General features: G+C 43.8%; 1 protein-coding gene across 10 annotated transcripts in view; it reads right to left on the bottom strand.

The window, feature by feature from the left end:
* The window catches only part of C2CD5 (C2 calcium dependent domain containing 5), a 99,684-nt gene extending 91,519 nt beyond the window's left edge, over positions 1-8,165 (bottom strand). For all 10 annotated transcript variants that reach the window (XM_066633307.1, XM_066633306.1, XM_066633305.1 and 7 more), the window contains exon 1: positions 7,982-8,165. In XM_066633307.1, coding sequence (XP_066489404.1) covers positions 7,982-8,071 — 90 coding nt within the window. In that variant the 5' untranslated portion in view covers positions 8,072-8,165. The remainder of the gene's footprint in view (positions 1-7,981) is intronic.
* Between the last annotated feature and the right edge of the window lie 17,695 nt (positions 8,166-25,860).

Here is a 25,860-nt window from a genome sequence, read left to right on the forward strand (position 1 = left end):
AACATGTAATTTGATTTTCTGCATGCTACTTACCCATTCACTTGAATGGGGTTAACCAACATTAAATACCTGTAAGGAAAATCTTTGATTTGTTAGTTATGGTGTCCTTCCAAGGAAGGGGGAAAGGGGGCAGCAGAGAGAAAACTAGGAAGTGAATCCTGCCCATCTTGTCCATGCTGAAACAGGAGGTGAAAAAGGGGCAGGGAAAGAGGTCTGGCACATATGATGTGCCACCATTCATCTCTCCCTTGGAACAGTGGAGGTGTGGCCAGTGTCATGGCAGGAGGCTACACTCAAAAAGTGGCTGGTGGACCATGGCAGTTTGCCTTTGGCATGACCTACTCACCAACATTAGCATAAATTTGTTGCATTTTGTTTTAAGTTAACTATAACAGATACTACCGTATTTTTCGCTCCATAAGACGCACTTTTTCCCCCCAAAAAAGTGGGGGGAAAAGTGTGTGCGTCTTATGGAGCGAATACTGCAAAAAAAAAAAAAAAAACTCCGCCCCCGGCCCCGGCCCACTCTGCTCGCCTTCCCAGGAAAGTGTGGGTGGGATGGCAGTCTTGCTGAGCAAGCCCTCCTGTCTACTCAGAAGTAAGTCTCAGAGTCACTGGGGCTCACTCCCAGGAAAGCATGGGTGGGGTGGCAGTCTTGCTGAGCAAGCCCCTAGAGCAGGGGTGCTCATTATGTTGCTTGAGAGCTACCAGTCGATCTCCAGGCGAAATGAGTCAATCGCAGGCTTCTCTCCCGTCCAAGCATCCCTAGGAGTGAGCCCCTGGCAGGCTTGTGAGCCCAGGGAGGGAGCCTAGGGAGTGAGTCCAGCGAGCCCAGGGAGTGAGCACCTGACGGTTCTGTGTGCAAGGGGTTTTGCACTGGTCTTGCTGTGATGTCTATACATAAGAACATAGGTTTTGCACTGGTCTTGCTGTGATGTCTATACAGAGATCTTCCCTCCCCCACACCTTTCCCCTGCTTTTGCACTGGTATGTATGGAGATCTTCGCCCCCCCCACTTCCATCTGTTGGTTCTGTGTGCAAGGGGTTTTGCACTGGTCTTGCTGTGATGTCTATACAGAGATCTTCCCTTCCCCACACCTTTCCCCTGCTTTTGCACTGGTATGTATGGAGATCTGCTTCCCCCCCCCCCTCTTGTATTGGAATCCAGGAAGATCTGGTGAGGAGGTAGATGTGGTGTCAGCAGTGGCCCCTTTAAGGGTAAGGCCTGGGCATCCAGCAGAGTGTGCTGCACAGCTGCAGCCACTGGAAGGCTATAGGGCCCTCAGGGATATAAGGAGTTCCAGAGGCAGAAAGGGTTTGTGGGTTTTGAAGGAGTGCAGGTTGGAGGTAGGAGAGGAGACTGACTGGGTTTATTGAATTTGGAATCTGACTGTGGATTGTGACTGGACTTGGATACCCTGATGGATTTGACTGACCTACCTGGAACCTGACCTTGGACTGTAATTTGGCTTATTGGCTCTGGACTCTGATTTGGTAACTCTGATTGATGGGACTGATTTACTTGGCATCTGTGGACTGGAACTGGACTCACTTTTGCTTGCTGCACTGGTGAGTTGCACAAGGGGGACTGATCAGCCTTAAGCGGGCATGAGGCCCAGTGGTTTGGAATTTGGCAGAACATCATTGTAGCAGAAAGATAATGTGATCCCCTATTTGTGTGCACCTGCTTTTGTGAGCTTCATAAATTCTGACTCTAGCGATGATGAGTTCTTGGAGTTTCCAGAAAACTAGAGTACTCAAACCTTTAAGTCTCTCCATTTGTTAATGACAGTGATAATGGTTCTTAATGCCACTGTTGACTGCTGTTCACTTTACATGGTTCAAATGTTATTCTGTTATAGTTTATTAAATATTTTATTACACTATTTGGTTCAGAATATTTTTTCCTTGTTTTCCTCTAAAAACTAGGTGCGTCTTATGGTCAGGTGCGTCTTATGGAGCGAAAAATATGGTAAGTTTCTTACTCCTTGTTCTGCTGTATAACTACACATCTTTAAACATGGGTCTGCCCCAACGATGAGTAAAACAAGAGATATGGTGTTCCTTAAATTTCAAAAAGGGCACATAGCCCGAACAGACACAAACAGTATTCCAAGATTACTCTCCCTTCTCCCAGACAAGGTCCAAATATCATAATTGAACCCAGCTGGGAAAAAAGGGATCAGGGGTAGGGGAAAGATTCAGCATGCACACCTTGATCGATGCACCCTTTTACACTTCAAAACCACTGCCGTTGTGTCCTGATTTCACATGTGGTTGAAGCAGATAAGTGTTTTAAGACATAGTTCTGCTACTGTCATATAGTTTGGTCCAATAAGATGGTAAAACTCAGAATATGCAAACGTCTCCTGTTTTAAGGTCATTTCATCTATGCAGGTTAGCACAATTTTGCCATTACTATTGTCAGAATCACACCCAGTAGACCTAACTACCTAATTTTTTACCCACCTCCCTGCCACACCCCTTATCCATAATATGCAGTGATGTTTTCAAGGTTAATGTGGTTGAGAAATTTAGGGAGAAAGGACTGCCAAAGAAGAAAAGGGGAATTTGACTTCTATGCCATAAAATTCAATGACAACATTCTAACTAAGCTAGAATTCTGACATTATCTGCTATAGTGCCTCTCTATAGCAACACAATAGTGAAAAACATCTGGACCAGGAACATATCATATACAATTCCTGTGGTATCCTCTTGAGACAAAGCAATCAAGCCATTCTGTCTCATTCTCAACACATGCATGACACAAAGTCTCTGGGAGTAACTGTTTGCTTTTCATTTCAGGTACTGTACAGGCTCAAAGGCTACACGCTAGCATCAGATAAATATAGTCTGACTACAGCTAAGAGAGGTCTTTTAGATGTGTGCAAGGGCTTGCATAGTCAAACTTTTCATACCCTTCACAGCATCTCCTTATGTTCAGAGCTTTTTCTGAAGCTTCCCCTAGTTTTAAGAAAGCCTTGTTGGCTACTTCAAGTGGCAGCTCTGGGCACGTGGGAAACTCAGTACTCATAGGGCAGTGTTACTCAAACTGTGGGTAGGCATCCACTAGGTGAGTCGCGAGACAATTTCAGGTGGGTCCCCATTCATTTTAATATTTTATTTTTAATATATTAGACTTGATGCTACCGTGATATGTGACTGCATTTGGGGAAATGTTATAGACCTGTACTTTTAACAAACTACTATGTATATTCTTTTAACAATTCTAATAAAGGAAACTTACTCCTGGGTAAGTGCGGGTAGGATTGCAACCTAGGATAGTTAAAAATTTTCCTGCTTGATGTCACTTCTGGTTATGACATCACTTCTGGTGGATCCCGACAGATTCTCATTCTGTCCTGGTGGGTCCCGGTGCTAAACGTGTGAGAACCATTGTCATAAGGTATTTGGATTTGCACACTGCTTTAACTTCCAGCTGCCCAGGGACTGCAGCACCAAAGGTAAGCCGTCTCTGATGTCTATCATGAGCCAGGGGGTCATGAGCTGTTGATTTATAGATATGGGAGAGGTAGTTATTATTGCAACAACTGTAATGCACTGCAAGCGGCCTTAAGGAGCAAGTGGTCAAAAGTGGGGTATAAAACTTATAAATAAAGTAGCACTTAGGTTAAAAACTCCACAATGCTGCATAATAGCCTCTCAAGTCTGACCTTAGTCAACAGCAATTCACAAGACAAGGTGACCTTGCCACTGATTCACTCAATGGCCAAAAACACAATTATTCTGTGCCTGAGATTTGTATAATCATCAGTTGTGCAATACAACACTGTTCAAAGATTTGTTTGAAGGGCGGATGTGTGCTTTTTTGTTCCAGGAACCCACTGTTTCAAATAATTCAAATCACATCACATCACACTGAAGCATATACCTCAAGCTGCCTCCTTGAAACACAGTTGCTCCAAATATGCACAATAACACTGTACTATGCTTTAAAAAAAAGAGAGAGATAAAATGTTTTCCTCTTCAGTATTTTAGAGCATAATCCTGTTATCAAACCAATATGTCTTGATCCTCATCTTAAGATCTTCATTGTTCATCATGGAAACAAATCTGGCTGGGCCCTGCAGAGCTAAGATACACATTCTTATTTTGGTGTAACGCTAGCTCATTTTCACTTTGTTTCCTTAAACAAGAGATTAAACTGAATCTGAACAAACTAGGAGAACAAAGAACAGCACCTTGATAACCAGGAACTCTTGCAGCATATTGGCTTTCGTGATGAGATCTGTGACCATGTAAAACAATATCAGGATCATTACCTCCAGCTATTGTTTACAAACTGTGCAATGCGCCTGAGTATCCTTAGCTCAGCAATTACTAGGGGAAATATAAATCCTCTCTTACTCATAGAGCTCCACCCCCCCACACACACCAGTTCGAAAGTACAGTGATGTGCTAACAAGTCTAGCTTGGCCATGCTACAGGGATCAGCATCCAGATGGCAAGGTTACCATGTCCCATTGTATCATTTAAAGCTCCACACAGTATTGCATCAGAACTACCAAATTATGGATTTATCTGTCCTTGCTCATAACGGGGGGGGGGGGGGGGAGAGGTGTGTGCAGCATAACACTCATAAGGAAGTAGTACCAACTTACAGTGAGCTATTCCAAGTAATATAAAGGTAGACGATAATATTCCAGTGTAAACCCGATACCCCTAACTCCTGTTAATATCTAAAGTGGCTCACAATTCCCAAGCAGTGACCAACTAGTTCCTCTGTCCTCCAACACTCTGTGTCACTTCCCACAAGAGAAAGGAATGCTCAACGTTTAAGAAGAATCTGGAGCACATTGCTACATGTCTTCACTCCACCAGCACTGGAGTGAACAAAAGACCTGCCAACAAAAGACCTGCCAATGACCAATTCCATAAAACAGACCTGAAGCACTCAGCAATGTGCCACAAATTCTTCAAACAAAAGACCTTTTGCCCCCTCCACCTCACAGGAGGAAGACACTTGGCCAAGCACAAAAGCAGCTGGGTAACAGGAGAACATACATATGAAGGAAAAGAGAAACATAAAATGAGTGCATATGACAAACAGAAGAACTGCATGGCTGTATATGGCAGGAACAAGAATGAAAGAAAAGACCATGCGTTAAAAAATGACTGTCTTTGTGGGGCACAAAAGTGGGATAGACAGCTAAAAGAATGCTCACTGTGTAATACTTGTGGGCGTGCATGCTTGAAAACTGTCAAATAAATGCATGCTTACCAAGATGTTAACAAATGAAGAATATATTTACTTGTAGATGTTTTTCATTATACAGAAACAAAGGACAAATAGGGCAGAAAGAAAATGAAGATGTCCTCTGACATGCACAGGAATGTTTAGAACACTTATTTTCTATCCTATTCACAATCCCACTGATGCACAGGTAAACTGATCTGGGAGGTGGGGTGTGTATTCATAGGAAGTTCAAAGACAAAGTACAGTACTGCACCTCTTTAATTTAGTTCCTGAATTCAACTTTAACATATCTGAAAATGTTGGAAGGGCCAAATCATTATCAAATCAAGAAACTCACTATAACAACATTTGAGTGCTGCTTGTTTATGGAGCTGGCCAGAACTGACAAATGCAAAGCAAATGTATAGTCTGGCTGAGATAACAAGCAATAGGTTTCCCATATTGGAACTCCCTGCACAAACCACCATGAAGGGAAGAAGATGCTTTTGGACCATGGTACTTCAAGTTGTCTGTCTTCCTGACTTGCCTATACAACTCGTCTTATTTTGAGAGCCTCTACAAAAGGTCCTAGAGCCAAACTGACCTTTAATGTCCACCGCCTTTCTAAACATTCTAATACTAGCAGCTTTGTTCCCACAGGAGACAGAATGCTCATAAAAATTCATTACGTTCCAGCAGCTTAGCCAGTGGTTCCAGAGTCTTCATCACTGCTACAACCAGATTCTTAACTCATTACAGTGCAGCTGTAAATTGTTTTGGCAGTCATACCTACACCTTTTAGTTCCTCTGTTTTATTTACACCTGTACAACCACTCTAATACATATGTGATCCTTTCCTTGTTCATTTTTACTTACTGTGTTTAAAGTCTCCTTAAACAGTGGATAAACCATGAGACTAAAGTCTAACTGTCACAATTCTAACACTCTGTCTTTAGCAGCTGCACCAATTTCAACAAACAGTGTTTCTCCATTATCAAGACCTTGATGGGCAAAACTGCAGATGTTAACATTTCTGCATAGCATACAGATGTTTAAGGCACTGAGGTTCTGTGAGGAATGGGGCAGCAATAATTCTAGAACAGTCTTTAAGGGTGTGCAATAGAAAGAGAAGCATACTTGACATCACAGCTTGCAAGTACTTATAAAACGCACAAGAAATGCTCTTTCAGTCAGGAAGACACAATAAAAGCATGTCTGCTGACAGTCTGGTATAGGAGATAATTGCATGTAAGATATGTAGATTCAGAACCTTGTTCAGCCACAAAGTTCACATTTAGGTCATCAGTGACACAGAAACCATTTTCAGTGCTAGAAATCACATGTGGGAATTCAGGAATAGTGAAATAATGGAAACAGGCCCCCAAGCACATGCTAATTGCCTGCCTGTTGGTACAGAAGAAACACATCTAACACCAGGGCACATCCAGAGCAAGGAGGTCTAGCATACAGAAATAACATAGAGTATGCCAAGAAAGGGCAAACAGTATTCTACACACAACACTGGCACCTCTCATTTTAGAAAGTGGGCATAGTAAAGTAAGGAAGTAAATTCCTCTCAGAAATGCCATATACAATACAGTACATACAAAGTCATTTTTACAACAGGCTTGCCAAGTGGCTCTGTACCTATTACACCTGCACAACAAGTAAAAATCTGCACACAGAACAAGATGTGTAACCAGTGGTGTAGTGCCACATTTTGAAGTGCAGGAGCTCATCAATAGCCACATGCAACTGAGGCTATACACTGAATGGCCCAGCTTTGTAAGGTCACACAAATTGGACAGGCCTGGTTTACAAGGTGTAACGCATTGCCCTGGCAGGGGGGCAGTGATGTCATGACATCATGTGATATAGTGATGTCACTTCTGGGTTCTCTTTGGTGGTGGGGACACAAAGCTGCTGCAGTGTTCCTTCCACTTTGGAGGCTCCTCTACAAAGAAGAAAGAAACAGGGGTGTGAAGCCACTAGCGCCTCTTTACTAACGGGGCAGAGCCTGAAGAGCAAATCATGTGCCCCTTTGGCACAGCACCAAAGCACCCAGAGCAGGCATAGCAGGTGCCCCTCAGGCTCTCCTCTAGTTGCACCTCTGTTGGTTTACAATTGAGCCTCATGTTATTTATTTCAATTTATATCCCACTTGCAAAGACTGGGGGCAAATTAACAAAAACAAAATAAAATGCCTACAGAGTAATTCACACACAAACACACACACTCAGTTCCAACTTCGCACTCACAGAGCTCAGAGCAACCCCATGCCCTGAAAAGCTCCCCAAGAAATGAAGATGCACAAGGCCTGCAAGCCCATTTCGTAGACTCACAGGGCCACTTCCTACCAAGGATGAGCAGTGAGAGAGGAGGCAGGTGAGGCAGAGCCTGCCCACTGCAGTCCTTTGAAAAGTACAGCCACTGTCCTGTGAGGTATGTAAGCATTCACAACCCACATAGGAGACAGGTGAGGCAGAGCCTCCCCACCATAGTCCTTTGAAAAGCACCACCGCTGTGTGAGATCTGCAAGCACTCACCGCACATGCACAAGTGGGGAGGCAGGGGAGGTTCTGCCTCCCCACCTGTGCATGGGTTGTGAGTGCTTGCACACCTCACAGGGCAGTGGCAGAGCTTTTCGAAGGACTATGGCGGGGAGGCTCTGCCTCACCACCACAGGACCTGCATCCTAGTCAGCGTGCCCACTCCCGCTGCTCCCACCCACTCCCGCCTCCCTCCCAGCCTGAGGCCGCGGGCGACCCTCCCCGACCCAACCTCCACGAAGGCGTCAGTCAGGTCACTGGCTCGGTCCATGACAGGCAGGTGCCGCCCGGCCACAATCTTGACCTTTAGCTTGCCAGGCATCTTCCTGCAGCCGCTGCTCCTTCCTCCTCCTCGTCCCCCCCTCCCGTCCCTCTAAGGGAGCAACCCAGGTGCATGACCCATGAAGGGAGGCAAGCACTGGGGGGGGCTGTGAGCGAGAGAGCCGATCGTGCGCATGCGCAACGGAGCCAGAGCACCACAACGGTCCTTTCGTCCCTCACATGCAGCACCGCTTCAATTCCCTCAGTGCGCCTGCGCGTGCTTCCCCGCGCAACGGTCTTCTGCACATGCGCGCGGACGTGACTGTTAGCCGTCTCGATTCTCTGCCTCGTGCCAAGAAGAGGGCTCATCAACGCAGGGCGTTGGCCAAGGCCGAGGGAGTCGAATGCTGACTCATCGATTAAAGGGTAGAACGACCGCCGATGTCTTCGATCGGAGCCTTTCCATGCCCACAGGGCTGTGTGGGTTGGCACAGCTCCTGCATGGAAAGACTGGGGCTGGAGCGCTGCGTCAGGAGCCCTCCCTGGCCTCGTTTACTGGAGAGATAAATATAGAATAAGAGGGAGGGGGGTCAGCATATGCTGCACAAAAGGCACTCAGAGCTGAGCCCCTGGAGGCCACCAGGGAAAGGCAGGCTAGGCAACCTTTCAATGAATACTGATGGTGGTTGCTGGGCTGGATAAGAAACAGGGATGTGCGGTAGGTTGGGAGGCACGTGAGGCAGAGCCTCCCCACCGGAGTCCTTCAAAAAGTGCTGCTGCAGTGGAAGGCACCCAAGCACCCACAACCCACGTGCAATGCTTGGGTGCCTCCCACGGCAGCCGTGCTTTTCAAAGGACTCAGGTGGGGAGGCTCTGCCTCACCTGCCTCCCCACCTACTGCACATCCCTGATAAGAAAAAAAGCTGACAGGAGGAAGAGTGCAGAACCAGAGGGAAGTGATGTGGCCAATCACTTCTCTTTCACAGTCGTGCACCATCTCTTGGAACTCCCCTCTTAGTTCCTTAGCCAGCACTGGGCCCTGGTGGGGGGGTCAGCCAGCACTGGGTCCTAGAGGAGCTGAGGCAAGGCTCTCTCCCTCTCATCAAGATCTTGCCACCAAGTAAGGAACAGAAAGTGTGAAGCATCTGGCTGTCACTTTCCTCTTTCCAGGTCTTGCAAGTTCACACTCTCCACCACTTGCAGCTCAAAGAGTCCTGTGCACATCTTGCTCTAAACACAGAAGATGCACCTAAAAGCCAAGCCAATGGCCAGTAAGGCCAGTAACCAAGGTTACCTCACAATTTCTCCATTCTTTCAAAGTAATTTTGTTGAGACTTAGGTGCAAACAGGAGTCATGGGACTAGTTAACCAAGGCACAGCAATTTCCCAGTTAGAAAAAAAAAACAGTTTTAAAGGTGCAATAATGATGGAGGGTTTGATAAGCAAACTCAGTGAGAGCTAGGCAGTAGCCTTAGCTAGTTTCAGGGTCAGTAGCAAGGTAAGGGCCCCCCCAGGGTGTTTTCCAGGGGAAGGTTTCTTGAAAAGCAACTGTGGAAAGGAAGAGATGGAGGCACACAATAGGGGAGAAAGAAAAGAGGCTGAAAGGCAACAGACCTAGGCTGCAATCCTGATCACACTTTCCTGAGAGTAAGCCCCATTGAACAAAATAGGACTTACTTCTGAGCAGACCTGGTTAGGATTGTATCCTGCATTCCTGATAAAGAGAGGGTATATGTTCGCACAGAGTATATGCATTAAGTTTTTGCTACAGACTGTGTTGTCATGTTAATGCAGTACTTTAAAAACATGATAAAGTGAAGATTGATTTAGGGACTGCAGTCCTATACAGTCAAGCATACCTAAGCCTATTCTTTTCACTAGGTTTTAATGTGTCTGAATTTTGTGTAGGACCTGGAAAAAAACTCAGGTTTCTAGTTGTCGGAGAGTGCAGTATAAGCAGTAGAGATCAAAGTTGCTATTGCACATCCCCAGCCTAGTTTTTAAAGAGGATATTTTCAGTGGAGCAATGGGATGTATAGTATGTATTTATAGTATAATCTTCGTGACACTTTGCAAAATTGTGCCAGGTATTTCTTAGTGCTTTAAAGAGATTAGGCTACCAAAGAAATAGAACAATAAGCCCCTGTATTCCTGAAACTTAGAGCAAGTGAAACTCTTAAATCATATGGGATGACACTTTGTGCTGCTGGTTCCAAAATGCTGGGTGTGCGCCTGTGTGTGTGTGTGTTTAACCACCTAAAACTGCTCACCCATTTAGAGGTCAGTCAAGGACATTCCCACAACTTTGTATAGATGTTTCACATTTGTTCAAGAGAAAGCACATTTTCCCAGAGTGGCTGGCAACTCCAGAGTGGCTGGCAACTTGCTGTTTAGCTGGGAATTGCAGCTGTCTTGCAGGAGCTGTCAGGGCACAATCTAGATCAGCAGTTTTCAATCGCTGTGACATGGCACACTGGTGTGCCGTGAGGCTGCCTCAGGTGTGCTGCGGGGCCAAGGAGTCAGGCAGCAGCAGCAGCAGCAGCTATCCGTGCGGGAGAAGCGGTTGCTCGGAGCCGTGCATGACAGCAGGAGAAAAAGGAGCAGCCCTGCAGGGACTTGGATGCTCCTGCTGCTGCTGCTGGTGCCTGCCCTGTGTGCTGATTGGGCAGGCAGCCAGGCAGCTAGAGAAGCCTGGAAGAGCGAGTAGGAAGGTGGAGGGAGTGAGGGCAAGCGGCCAGGAATCTGCTCAGTATATAGCTGCCTCAAGTGTCGCACCATCAGATTCAAAAACGGAATTCAGTTAGCATGAGTACCTGTAGTGATTTGCTGGGGCCACCATGACCCACTATGTGGGGATTGGGGAGGAGAGGCAAGGCACACAGGCCATGCACCTTTAGGTTCCTTTTAAGGTGAATATGACAGACACTGTACCCCATGACTTTTCAACCTTTTTCATCTCACTGAGAAGGTGCTAAAATTATCAAGGGTTTTTAAAAAAAATATTTGACAAGATGCTCTGCAGTTCTAGCTGGAGGCTCACATCCTTCAATGACCTACTACTAGATGACATTCAGCCTTGTCGAAGTCCCATAATGTTTTCTCTTGAATGAATTTATGGAATTATGGAACTCCCTACCAGGGGAATTAAGATCTACCCCCTCATGATGTTTTGGTGAGGGCTCAAAACCTTATTTCATTTGGCATTTGGGTTGTCTGCATTCCTGCGCCTCTATAGCTGTTCCTTGAATGTTAATAGTTTTGCCCTCCACCAATTGGTTTATTTTATTTATTTATTTTTGAGTTTATTCATTGTCTTTATAAATTGTATTTATTTATTTTTCTATAAATTGTAAGCTAGCTTGGGAATCGGCTCCGGCAGAAGAAAGGCGGGATAAAAAAATTTTAAAATAAATAATTTTGTCTCCTGTTTAGAGCCGAAAGGAGGCTTCAGAGACACTGAAAGCAAACCAGATCCAGGAGGAGCTAAATATTTCTCACTTTTGTTGCACTTTCTCTGTAATAACCAAAGCAGTAACTCCTGCATCCTTCCCACGGACAGGTATGTGTGAGAGCTCTCTGCGCATCTATAATGCATTAATATCTTCCATGCATTAACATTTTATAATTAAATATTTTACACAGTAAGTGTGGCAGTGGGAGTGGGGGGGGTGCTGCTGCTAGGTAACAGGAGGGAGTTGTCAGAGGCACAGTGAAACAGAGGTGATGGGTAGGCACACGGCAGCAGTTGCGGACCTGGCCCCTGTGCTGCTCTGGGGCACAAGATCACAACCTGCCACTCCACCCCCACCCCCAGAGGAGACTTACCAGCCATATAGAACCTTGTGTGACGTCCGCACGTGCTCCAAAAACCTTCTGAGGTCTCCAGAGTGCCATTGAACAGTACTTCCAGTTTTCTAGAAACCGGAAGTACTATTTAATGGTGTTCCAGAAGCCTCAGGCTTTCATAGCACCCGTGGATTCAGTGCAGGTCCTCCCCAGTCTGCAGATCAGCTCCAGAGGGCAGGTGGACGCAGCAGCGGCTGCACAGTGGTGCCGCCCCCACAGGTGTAGTGCCTCAGAGCTTTTGTCCCCTGACTGCCCCCCAGGACTGGCACTGCAGGGCAACAGCCCCACAAACCTACCACCTCAAACTGCCACCTCACCACACTTCATTAACAAGCCACCTCTGTTTGAGCGATCTGCATGGTCTTCACGTGAAAACCAGAAGCGTGCTCTGATCCCCAAACCGAGTGATTTTCAGCATTGGAGAGGCCTGCAGAGGAGGCTGTGGGCCTCCCAGACCCTCCACAAAGCCAGCAAGACCCCCCAAGGACACCCATTACTGGGCCACTCCCCTTAAGGGGGAATGGTCCTGTTTTGGTTCCCAGTGGTGGGTCACAATCCACCGCTTTAGGAACCACTGGTGTAGTGGTTCAGAAGTGGAACTAGAGCTGGATGATCCAGGTTCAAATCCCTGCTCAGCCATGAAGCTTCCTGGGTGATCTTGGGCCAGTCACTATCTCTCATCTCACCAATAACAATACAGCAGTGGTTCTCACTCCTTTAAAACCGGGACCCACTTTTTAGAGTGAGAATCTGTCAGGTCCACAGGAAGTGATGTCATGACTGGAAGTGACATTATCAAGCAGGAAAATTTTTAGCAATCCTAGGCTGCAATCCTACCCACACTTGCCCAGGAGTAAGTCTTATTTGCTATAATAGTTAAAAGTATCTTCATAGTAGCCTGTTAAAAGTACAGATCTATGACATTTCCCCAGTCACATACCATGGTAGCATCAAATCTAATATATTAAAAATAAAATATTTAAAGGAATGGGGTCCCACCTGAAATTGGCTCGTAGCCCACCTAGCAGGTCCCGACCCACAGTTTGAGAAACTGCAATACAGAGTTGTGAGGACAAAAGGAGGGAAAGAACTATGTACATCACTGTTAACTCATTGAAGGAATGGCTGTCTAAAAATGTGAAAATAAATAAATTCAGCATCATGAAGCAGGGTGTATGGTGCATGTTATCAGTATTATTTATATTCACTGAAATATTAATGTGATGAAGTTGATAATGTTGTGGTCGCTTTTGGCACCAATTTCTTCCAATTTTCTGGCGTTCTCCTCCAAGTAATCCTGTTTTTTTCTTGTTTAGTTTTGTTTGAACTTTAATTCATTTATCTCTTTGGTGGTGCACATGACCTTCTAACAATAATTTATGGGGAGCCTTTGAAACATAAGATGAGCATCCTTAAAAGGTTTGGCAGTTATGGAAAGTGATATCTTCATCAGTCATGACATCTCCCTCTTCTGCAGACAGAAAATTTATGAACTTGAACTCTTTGATAGTGGCTGGTGGGCTCCTTTTGGCTTGGCCACAAGTTTTGCAGGTCTGACTTGTACTTGTAACAATATTGTTGTGTACCAGCCTGAAAGTTGGGACTGAATATCTTTGGAATGCCTCTTAATAAAATTCAAAACAATAGGAACTATGAATGAGGAATGCCAACCAATCTGCTACACAGGCAATTGTCTATATGTAGAATAGTGAAGAAGAGAGGTCTTCTAAGCAAGAATGGTTCCACAGGTGGAATCTGATGGGGCACTTTCCAGGAACTCTGCAGAGGACCACAGTTCAGGTCCCTATGGCAATGGTGCAGTCATGAAAAACGAAAGGCTGGAGTCCCTGGCATTTCCTGAAGGAGAGCAGACACTCCCAGCTCTTAGCTGTTGCAAAAGAAAGGGTTAGGCAACACAGTAAATAGCAGAGACACATTTGATAATGATAATCCTGGAGGGTGGGAATGTGGAGATAGAGATATGAGAGGGAGATGCAGCATCAATTCATTGCAGCATGGGACTTCCTCCTCCACTCCTTTACCTGTGTTTGGTGCATATTCCTTTGTACTATGGAGTGGTGTGGTACAGATTCAGCTTGGTGTTTCTGTGCTGTATCATCCAGTTAGAACACCTGCAATAAGAATTCTTAGAAGACAAGAGTTAACAAAATGTCTTGCCATACATGTTGTGAGGAACAAAAGGTTGTGCACAGTGCCTAATTCCTCTTCGAGAGTAGCATCTTCTCATGTAGGCCTTCTCATCAGGCCTTGCTGAGGGAGAGTCAGCATGGCTTCTGTAAGGGTAAGTCTTGCCTCACAAACCTTATAGAATTCTTTGAAAAGGTCAACAGGCATGTGGATGCGGGAGAACCCGTGGACATTATATATCTGGACTTTCAGAAGGCGTTTGACACGGTCCCTCACCAAAGGCTACTGAAAAAACTCCACAGTCAGGGAATTAGAGGACAGGTCCTCTCGTGGATTGAGAACTGGTTGGAGGCCAGGAAGCAGAGAGTGGGTGTCAATGGGCAATTTTCACAATGGAGAGAGGTGAAAAGCGGTGTGCCCCAAGGATCTGTCCTGGGACCGGTGCTTTTCAACCTCTTCATAAATGACCTGGAGACAGGGTTGAGCAGTGAAGTGGCTAAGTTTGCAGACGACACCAAACTTTTCCGAGTGGTAAAGACCAGAAGTGATTGTGAGGAGCTCCAGAAGGATCTCTCCAGACTGGCAGAATGGGCAGCAAAATGGCAGATGCGCTTCAATGTCAGTAAGTGTAAAGTCATGCACATTGGGGCAAAAAATCAAAACTTTAGATATAGGCTGATGGGTTCTGAGCTGTCTGTGACAGATCAGGAGAGAGATCTTGGGGTGGTGGTGGACAGGTCGATGAAAGTGTCGACCCAATGTGCAGCGGCAGTGAAGAAGGCCAATTCTATGCTTGGGATCATTAGGAAGGGTATTGAGAACAAAACGGTTAGTATTATAATGCCGTTGTACAAATCTATGGTAAGGCCACACCTGGAGTATTGTGTCCAGTTCTGGTCGCCGCATCTCAAGAAAGACATAGTGGAAATGGAAAAGGTGCAAAAGAGAGCGACTAAGATGATTACGGGGCTGGGGCACCTTCCTTATGAGGAAAGGCTACGGCGTTTGGGCCTCTTCAGCCTAGAAAAGAGACGCTTGAGGGGGGACATGATTGAGACATACAAAATTATGCAGGGGATGGACAGAGTGGATAGGGAGATGCTCTTTACACTCTCACATAATACCAGAACCAGGGGACATCCACTAAAATTGAGTGTTGGGCGGGTTAGGACAGACAAAAGAAAATATTTCTTTACTCAGCGCGTGGTCGGTCTGTGGAACTCCTTGCCACAGGATGTGGTGCTGGCGTCTAGCCTAGATGCCTTTAAAAGGGGATTGGACGAGTTTCTGGAGGAAAAATCCATTATGGGGTACAAGCCATGATGTGTATGCGCAACCTCCTGATTTTAGAAATGGGTTAAGTCAGAATGCCAGATGTAGGGGAGGGCACCAGGATGAGGTCTCTTGTTATCTGGTGTGCTCCCTGGGGCATTTGGTGGGCCGCTGTGAGATACAGGAAGCTGGACTAGATGGGCCTATGGCCTGATCCAGTGGGGCTGTTCTTATGTTCTTATGTAAGATGTAGTCTCCTTGGCAGGAGCTTTAGTACTGGAGTGGGTGTGATTGGCTGCTAAATGTAGTCCATATCCTATGATCCATTGTAGGAAAGTGGATAGGATAGGAGGGTAGCAGAGGTGAAATGTTTTATTGTTTTTCTCTTTCTCATTATTCCATATAAGATTACTCCTACCTATTCCTGCTCTGTTGTAGGTGTAGCATTTTTCTGGCGTTGTGGGCATGTCTGTGGGCATGTCTGAAGAGGAGATAGTGTACATTGAGTCCTCCTCATCCATCCCACATCCCTCCCAATTGCCTCCCTGTTTTGGCCTCTCTTGCAGCTGAGTTGCACTGCTGTCTGAGTGACATCTGAGCTACATTGGCGCATCATTTTTCCAGTGTTGTACTGGCATCCATGGTGCGTCCAACAGTTGGCGAGTTTCTACATTTCTGCACCAGCCTATGTGAACATGCACTGGCATTGCTCAAGGATAGAAGTGAGCCTTTAGCAACACTTGGCTATGTGCCAGGACATTGCTAGCTCCAGACTGTTAGGGACCTCCATGACTAAAAGCCTTGCCCTTTCCCAATGAATTTACGTGCCTTGCTCATTTGTACAATCATTACTCCATTTTTCCTGGGCATTGCATGCACTAGAGCTACTAAAGGGAGGCAGATTAACTATTATGCTGGAATGAAAATGACATGAACAACATGACCTTGCAGGGAGAGGAATGTGCTACTCAGATACTTTGTGGCATCACATCCAGGCAATGTTGCTCCTCCCTCAGTGAGTGCACATAATTCCAAATCCATAATTCTCTCTAACTACCAGCCCCCCAAAGAAGCAGTGGAGGGAGAGTTTAAGCCTATGCTGAGTTCAGGGCCAGCTCTGTGGGCTCTTAATTAAACAGATATGAAACTCAGGTAATTTTCAAACACAGGAGGCTACAGGAAGAAAATTTTCCTGGACGTTCCAGATGGTAATCACAAACATTCTCATTCATTTAAATTACAATAACAGTTTCCACCTATAGGTACTTCAGGGGCATATTTTTTTCCAACACAGCAAAGTGTGTCACAAATGGTTGTGACCTGCAAACAACTTAGCCACAAACACTTCACTCCGGTGCTTGAGATCCCAACAGAGTGGGCAAGGAACAGCTAGAAAAGGGAAGGCTTTTAGGTGGCTCTTGTGGGCTGAAAGCAATTGTTTTAGGGAGGAGATGATGGGAATTTTGTACACCACACGTTTACATGTCGTTTTAGCCCCAGGTATTTTACGTCTGAGTTGAACTATGCACTGCACACGGTGGTAATTTCCAGAAGAGTCCAGGTTGATCCTGGATATCTGGCAACTCTTCAGTGAACATACTTTAAGTCTATACAATCACATGCACGCTTAGGAATGTTGCAGAGAGAAACTAGGTAGAGGGGCCCTGTTCCTGCTTAATAAGCTACAGCCATTTAACCTGTTTTTGAGTCCTCTGGGAACTGTGTGAATGTTTAATATGTATCTTCTAGACAAGATTCTTAGAATATAAAGGTGTGTTTATCTCTAATGATTTACCATTGTTTTAACTGCCTGAACTCCTATTAGACATGGTTATAGCATTGTAAGAACTACACTCGCTCAGCTGTTGTTTCATACAAAGGTAGTGCTAGAAGACCCAAAAGTAAGTGACTGTTGTTTGCTGTGGTTGTTTGCAGTGTCAGTGAGTTTCACATCACAATGGAGCATCTTGTGATGTAAAAGAAAACATTCAGACACTTGCAGCTTTTTTTCCTTGCTATAGTCTGCCACCTGTTCATTCATTCATTTGTTCATTCTCTGCATTTTTTCCTGTATTTTTATTCCAAAAAGTTTTCAAGGTGGGAAACAAAGTTTAAAGCAATATAGGTGAAAATGGGATCAAACAGCAGGTGTCAGAATCCTGAACCCAGAAACAAATCAATATTCAGGGTATGTAGTCAAATATGGGCATTGCCTGTTCTGATTTACCTTCTCCCATTGAAATTCTGGCTGCTGCATTTAAGATAAGTTATAGTTTCTGAATTTTCTTCAAAGGCAGCCTTTATGACTGAGAAAAACCAAAGAACAGCTGTCATTTAATTCCCACTATGGCAAATACAAGTCACACATAACCAAAATTTGCTTCCAGGGTGTAGGCTAAAGGCACATGTTGATACTTTGCTGATGCTCAGCAGCAGTTCTGGAGACTGCCTAGGAACTCTGTTTATAGTGCTTTGAGTTCCATGATGGAAAATAGGTACAATATAAATATTTTAATGTTCAAATTAATATGTAGTGATTGTGTGATTAGATACTCCCAACATACACAAAAATCATAGGTAGCCATGTATGGTGCTGACTCCAGGTTGCTGGGGGCCCTGGGACAAAGCCCTGCATTGGACCTCTAATAGTGCCTCCCCCATTCATTCCCTGAGGGTGCATTGGGCATTACCAGTGCCACTGGCACTGAGGGTTTAGGGCTCAGTTCTTCCAGGTAATTCCTTTGGTGGGCATGGGCACATGGTCAGGGCCTGACTTGGCTGACTGACACCATCCCTGGCAGTGTGGATCAGTTAGGGGAAAAAAAGCCAAAGAAGGGCAATATCTTTATTTCGAACAATCAAAATATAAAATAGTGAGCAAGGTTTTGAGTTCTTCGGAACTCTTCATCAGGCTGGAAGTAAAGCAAAAGCGGTAGGGAAACAGGAGAGAGAAAGTTGGGCTTAGTGTCGAAGCCTTGGCATTTGAGGTTTGCAACAGTTCAGGCACAGTTATGCAGACTTCACATGATGCTAGGCAAGATGCGCCCAGAACTATTGAGACAATAAGAAACAATAAATGTTGTTCCCCCATGTTTTGAAAATACATTTTTAAAAATAACTGTTATTCAGTTCTGTCTCCAGCAAAAATCAGAACACACAGGTCTCATGAGGAACAAAATGTAACCAGAAAATGTAATAGATAGTCAAATGATTGTGTTGTAATGTGTTCTCTCTCTCTTTTTTTTTTTTTAAGAATGCTTTATTTATTTATTACAGATACAGGTAAGGAAAATTGGATAGACTTAGGGTTAGGACTACATAGGTTACACACAAGGCTGGTGGCCATCGATTACAACAAACATTAATCCAAACGAAATTACTAATCAATACAAAAATTATCATATTCATTAACCCAACTGATTAATACTTTAACATTCCATACTTTTCCTCTAATCTTATCTATCCCATCATATTCAAATTTTACTTTACTTTTACTCTTCTTACCACTAAAATAATCTCTAAAATAAAATCTTTCTTATCTAATTCTTAATTTCTAATATCACATCTAAAAAAGAAGTCTCTGATTACAATGGTATTACCCCCTTCAATCTCTTCTAACAGATTATATTTCATTTTCCATAACTATCCAATCAAAAAAAAAACTTCAAATTTTTGCTTATAGACTCTTCTTACCACTAAACTAACCTCTAAAATAAAATCTATCTAATTCTTAATTTCTAATATCACATCTAAAAACAAATATCTCCATTTACAATAATATTATACTTCGCTTATCCACCACATATTTATTAACCCAAAATACAAATTTAATATTTTTCCAAAATAAACATCTATAATTTATTTTATTTACCTTCTCTTTTAAAAAATAACTCTTTTATTTATCTTAATACCACTTTAGTTTACACAATACTTATATTCCAAATTTACAGTTCCATCTAATTTATTTCATATGATTACCACTTTAATTTTCACAATACTTATATTCCAAATTCCCTTTTCATCCACTTTAATTTAATATAATTAATAAAATATTTATCTTAATACCACTTAATTTCCGCAATATTTATATTTCAAATTTTCATTTAAATCTATTTTAATATAATTAAAAAAAAATTCTACTTATTATTCAACCATTTTGACCTTCTTCTTATTGCTTGCTTTGTGCTCTATCTTATTGGTGTTCCCTCTTAGTCTTCCAGCTGGTTCTTCCACTTCTTCTTTTTCTTCTTTTTCATCTTAAGTCTATTGAATTTCTTGGCCCCCCTGTATTTTTCTTTCTTCTTCTTCATTCTGTTATTCTTGAATTCAGTCCATAAATTCTTCCTCTTCTTGAGACAGCTTGCTCTCTGAACATTTCCTCTTTTTTCTTCCTTAAGGTTCTTAGTTATTATAACAATTGCTTCTTCCGCCTCGTGTCCCATCTCAAAATACTCCACTTCTTTAACTTCGCTGGACATGTGATCCATTCTTTTTTCTTCTCTATTGTTTATAATCTGTTCCTGCGAGTTTACAAGGGAGGAACTTATTTGCCCAATTTGTTCAGACAGTTCTCTGACCTGTTGCTCCATTTCTCTTCTAAAATCCATCACAAAGTCCATCAACCAGGCCTGGCTTTCACAACCATCTTTTAAATTTTCAAAAGCCATTTTTATCAACACCAACTGGAACCACTTCCTGCAGGGCTACTTTCCAATTTTGTATCCAGGGTTACTTTCCAATTTTAATATCCAAAAAAAAAATCAGTCAAATCAACACACTCAAATTAGGTTAGTATGCCTTTAAATGACCAAAAAAAAATTCAAGCCTCTTGCTGAGAAACCGAAAGTAGCCGTAACCAGACTTAAATCAAGGCTTTTTGCTGGGAAAATGAAAGTAGACTTTATTTCCTTCGTTGAAGATTACTTATTTATTTCCTTCAGTACATACCATCGAAAAAAATAATCTTGTACTTACTCCAGCAGGGGAAATACCAACTCACCTATTCCCCCCCTGGGTGGCTAACGGCCAGCGTGAATAATCTTGTATTATCTCCTCCTCCTCCAGACTTCTTACTTACAGTTCTCGGTAAAACTTTTTAACGAGCCAAGTTCACTTACTCTTAATAGCTTTTTTCGCTGCGATGTTGTTGTATCTAGGCCGTGGGAGGACGGGTTCTCAACTTTCCGAGCTTCTCCAAGATGGCGCCCGGGATAGATATGATTCAGCACAGAGCAAAACAGAGAGAAATCCTTGAAATTGCCTAAGGACCCCCCCCCCCCCCCGTTCAAGCTCTCAGCTCTTCGTACCGTCTTCCTGGCACCGAAGCGTGGCTTAGTTGTTTAGGCACATGAAAACACATCTATTTCGCAGTCTCTTCGGGAGCCCCCAAAGTTCACTGCAACTTCGTTGAGAGTTAGCTCCGCCCCCATAATGTGTTCTCTTGTAGTTGCTTAGAACCTATCAATGCTGACCAAACGCCTCTGAGAACAGACTGGAAGAAACACAAAGAAGGAAAGCAGGAGGCAGTGGGTGGTGAAAGCAGTAACTGGAACTCGGGAGTAGGTAATGGATTTCTGGAAAGCAGATTGCAAGGCAGGAACAGGTTATAAAGGAAGAGTACTGTAAATCAGAAGAGTTCTCTGCCATACCATGGCATTAAGAAGGTGGTCTACTGAAGAGCATTAGGCCCTTTCATCTTGATGCAGACCCTGAATACTCTTTCAAGCCTCATCCTTCAAAGTGGAGAATGTGGCTTAAAGGAGCTGTTCTGTTTTCCGTGTGTGTGTGTGTGTGTGTGTGTGTGTGTGTGAGAGAGAGAGAGAGAGAGAGAGAGAGAGAGAGAGACTGCACAAGGCTTGGCTACACCAAGAAAGAGGAGCGTGTTCTCTTTCTTGCCCACCCTTGCTGCAAAGTAATTTACAGTATGTTATAAAAGCACAGAGCTATCAATTAATAATAATAGTCTATAGAACTCTTCAACAAAAAGTTCATTAAATTGTTAACACAGAACTGAAAAGATGATGATTCCCTGTTCCTGTCCTTAATCTAACAAGCAAATCAGCACAAGCCAACAGCCATTGGAAAAGTTCTTTGTGTCCAGTTCTGGTCGCGCATCTCAAAAAAGACATAGTGGAAATGGAAAAGGTGCAAAAGAGAGCGACTAAGATGATTATGGGGCTGGGGCACCTTCCTTATGAGGAAAGGCTACGGCGTTTGGGCCTCTTCAGCCTAGAAAAGAGACGCCTGAGGGGGGACATGATTGAGACATACAAAATTATGCAGGGGATGGACAGAGTGGATAGGGAGATGCTCTTTACACTCTCACATAATACCAGAACCAGGGGACATCCACTAAAATTGAGTGTTGGGCGGGTTAGGACAGACAAAAGAAAATATTTCTTTACTCAGCGTGTGGTTGGTCTGTGGAACTCCTTGCCACAGGATGTGGTGCTGGCGTCTACCCTAGACGCCTTTAAAAGGGGATTGGACAAGTTTCTGGAGGAAAAATCCATTACGGGGTACAAGCCATGATGTGTATGCGCAACCTCCTGATTTTAGAAATGGGTTATGTCAGAATGCCAGATGCAAGGGAGGGCACCAGGATGAGGTCTCTTGTTATCTGGTGTGCTCCCTGGGGCATTTGGTGGGGCGCTGTGAGATACAGGAAGCTGGACTAGATGGGCCTATGGCCTGATCCAGTGGGGCTGTTCTTATGTTCTTATCTTGTGCTCGACTGAGAAGGGACAGTTGCTGTCTTATGTTTAATATAAGAGGACCACCACACAGAAGATTCCTTGGGCAGCCCAATCCTATGGGACCACAGCACGTGAAAGAACAGCGGCGCCAAAATGGCCACCACTGCATCCAGTGGGGCTGGGGCAGCCCCCAGAGTCTCCTCGGTTTAGGGGAACAGTTGTTTTAAAGTATTTTGTCCTGATTTTCCATTTCAGAGAAATACTCAGAGTTAACAAAACATAAATCAAGATTGCAATAGTTAAAAAAAATTGTATAAACACCACAAGCAATTGAAAAACACTAGTAATAACAAATTTAAAACTGATCATAGTATCAGTGCAGTACTGTACAGTACTATGAAATGCAGCATCCCAAAAAGGCTGCTGGTACCATCCCAAAAAGGCTGCTGGAAGGTGAGCAGAGCTGGAAGGTGAGCAGAACTGGATCCAGATGGACCATGCTTGGGAGGGTATTCTATAAGCTTGACTTTATAATAGAGAAGGTTATGTTCCTCATGCTCACTCACTACACTTCTGAGGGTAGGGAGACTCTTGCAAAGCAAATAACAGCTCACTAAGCTGAAAAGCAAAATAAAAAGCATAGCAATGAAAGCAAAAGGAAACATTAAGAACTACAAAAGAAGTGTGCTGGTGTAGATATACCACAAGCGTAATAAAAAGTACCAGACTGAAAAATATTACATAAGTAGACAACCATACAGCACAGAATGTATCACAGAAATGACAAAAAGGGCCCCAAAATTACATGACCGCTCACTTAAGCCATGCATGGAGTAGGGCAAAAAAGGAAGGTGTGTCAAAGGTAGTAAATTACTTTGAAGCCAGTAATAGCTGAACCCAGAGTTGATACCTGTCTACTTCAGTTATGCCTTGGGGTTACTCTTTTGCATTTGAATAGCATAGTTTTCCATGAGATAATGATCTGCTTTCATTAATCATTTCTTCAGGAACCTCTTTTTTTTTTTTTTGCTTGGGCTCAGCTATAAGTAAAAATAATATGAAGTGGATGAAGAACAGAATAGCAATGTAGAAAATGCTGAGATAGGAGGCATTAGTAGGAGTTGACGAAAAAAGGAACATGCAGCCCAATCTCACACATTGTTACTCAGGAGTAAATACTGTTGAATTTACTTAGGCCCAAACTGTTATAGTGTGCAAACTGTAACAGATTGTTTCCATAATATGATACAAACAATGGCAACCAAAGCTTTCACTCCTGAGCCTGTCTACGTGGAAGTAAGTTGTATTGAAATAAATTGAGCTAACTTCCAAGTAGATTTGCTGGACACTGAAAAGCGCTTACAGACTTCTGAAAGAACAGAGTGTGCAGTCAGGAAGAAAGGTCCCAAAACATTTGGTTCATAACTATAATGGGTTGTACACATTTTCAGAAACAACAGACCCTCCCACCCCCATATTTGAAAGGAATGTGGTGGCGCCACTAGGGTTTGCATTACTCAGTGTGAGAGGCAAGCACATCACTCCTATGATGGACCTCCTCCCATGCAGTGGGTGGGGCAACGCCCCAGGCGGTGGGCATGCTGATGCACCATTGTCCCACTCTGTTGGTTTTTTTACTATAACTTTTGATATGATATTTTGACGTGGTTTGTTTCTTTGCATTCCACATGAAATTATGCATAACACGAGAGTATTATTTGAAAATACCAAGATTTTAAGAATTTTGGCTAGTAGTCTAGAATTTGGTCTAGAGGGTAGAACCTCCATTTGCCTGAAGATAACATCCACAAGGTCGCCAGTTCGAGGCCACCGGCACCATGCGACCTTGAAGCAGCTGACAAGCTGAAGCCGAGCTATTCCATCTGCTCTGAGCATGGGAGGATGGAGGCCAGAATGTGAAACCAGATCAGAGAGAAACACCTGAATGTTGTGGTTCTTGAAAGAAAGAACCTTCTTTCATTTGTAAAAATCCCTACGGGGATTTAAATAAGCCTGCCTATGTAAACCACCTTGAATAAAGTCTTGAATAAAGACCAAGAAAGGTGGTATATAAATACCTGTATTATTAGTGGTGTCACCCCTCCTTGTGACACCGTGTCACCATTATTAGTGGTGTCACCAGTGTGGTCCACACCCTCCTAGCAATTCCACTGAGTATTGTACCATCCACCTTGAATTTGTCTTTCCCAAAGTTTTTTTTAAACATTGTAGTATGCATTACTTCCTGCCTATGTGAATAATGTGGTGATTCCTCCAGAGCTCTTGCAACAGTATTGTTTTTCCTTCATTTGTGTTCATTTAAAAGATATGGGGGTACATATTCTAAGTGAATTGGATTGTACTTGATAAACGTATCAAATTAGTTCTTAGTTGAATGAAAAAGAGAGTAAGCCTTTTCCATGGGCATCCCTGAGCCAATCACTTGTCTTGCAATTTTATACCCATCCATTAGCAGCAATGGCTCTTCAAACGGAATAAATGTGCACAGGACACTTTTCTTCAAATGATGGTCAAATAACAACTTTGCAGTTCTGCTTGATGAAGAGTTCAGTGTTCACTTGAAAACACTCATACTTCTACACCACTAAGGGCACAATCCTAACCAGGTCTACTCAGAAGTAAGTCCTATTTTGTTCAATGGGGCTTACTCTCAGGAAAGTGTGGTTAGGATTGCAGCCTAAATGTTGCACTAAACTGGCTGCAGCAGCACAGGCTGGCTCCTAACCCCTGTCACAGGTCTGACCGGTGTTACACAGGCTGCTGGTCAGGCTGGGGCCATAGGGCAACCTGGGGCATTTCTCAGGGTAAGGAGAATAAAATCCCCTTACTCCGAATTGTGCCCCAGCCTGCACCTACATCATGCTGGATACAGTGCAGGCGTATTGGCCTGCCTATTCCAGCACAAGTTAGGATTGCACCCTTAATTAGTCTGCAACTGTTCCTCACTGGTTTTTTGAAAACCAAGAAGGTGATGGCTAGATATACTAAAAAAACAGAAATTGTACTTCACTATTTATTTTCCACCTATTTATTTACTGAAAAATTTGTATTCCATGTTTTCCATACCAAAGCAAATGCCCAAGGTAGCTTACAAAGCTCCATAATAAATGTACAATATGACATAATAAAAAGGGGGAACATCAAAACTAGGCATTAAAACATTAATTTTAACAGTTAAACGGTGGTTGGCAACCTTCAGTCTCGAAAGACTATGGTATAAGCCTACAGCACCCGGTATTCCCAGTAACAGTTAAACACTAAGGGCCCAATCCTATCCAATTTTCAAGTGCTGGTGCTGCTGTGCTAATGGGGTACACTGCTTCCTGTGTTGGGAAAGCTGTCACAGAGGCCTCAAGTTAAGGGAACATTTGTTCCTTTACCTCAGGGCTGCATTGTGGCTGCACCAGTGCTGGAAAGTTGGATAGGACTGGGCCCTAAAACATTAAAAAAAATTAACACAAAGCAAACTGTAACACAGATCATCGAACTATGTGCAGGAGGGAGGGAACAATTAGTCTAGGGAAGCAGTCAAACCACAGTACTATTACAGAGGCGCAGAAGGCAAACAGCCACCTGTCAATCAAATGCAATTTATCAACTGTTTAACATGTACATTAGTGGCTACAGCAGTGGCATACCTAGGGGGGCAATAGGAGCAAATTCCCAGGTGCCAGGCTTTGGGGGTGGCACCATGTTCTGCTCCCCACACCACTGGTTTTGTTGACACTGTTCCCCATTGATCTGAGAGTCACCTTTGTCTCCTCCCCTTTAAAGAAAGGGGAGGAAAAGAGGGCAGCCCTCAGAATGGTCAGGTAGCCCCAGTGGAGCCTTTCATGCTGTTGCTAGTGGCGTAGAAAGCGCCTTCAGA

The sequence above is a fragment of the Tiliqua scincoides genome, chromosome 7, assembly GCF_035046505.1.
Source record: "Tiliqua scincoides isolate rTilSci1 chromosome 7, rTilSci1.hap2, whole genome shotgun sequence".
In the NCBI taxonomy this organism is placed as follows: domain Eukaryota; kingdom Metazoa; phylum Chordata; class Lepidosauria; order Squamata; family Scincidae; genus Tiliqua; species Tiliqua scincoides.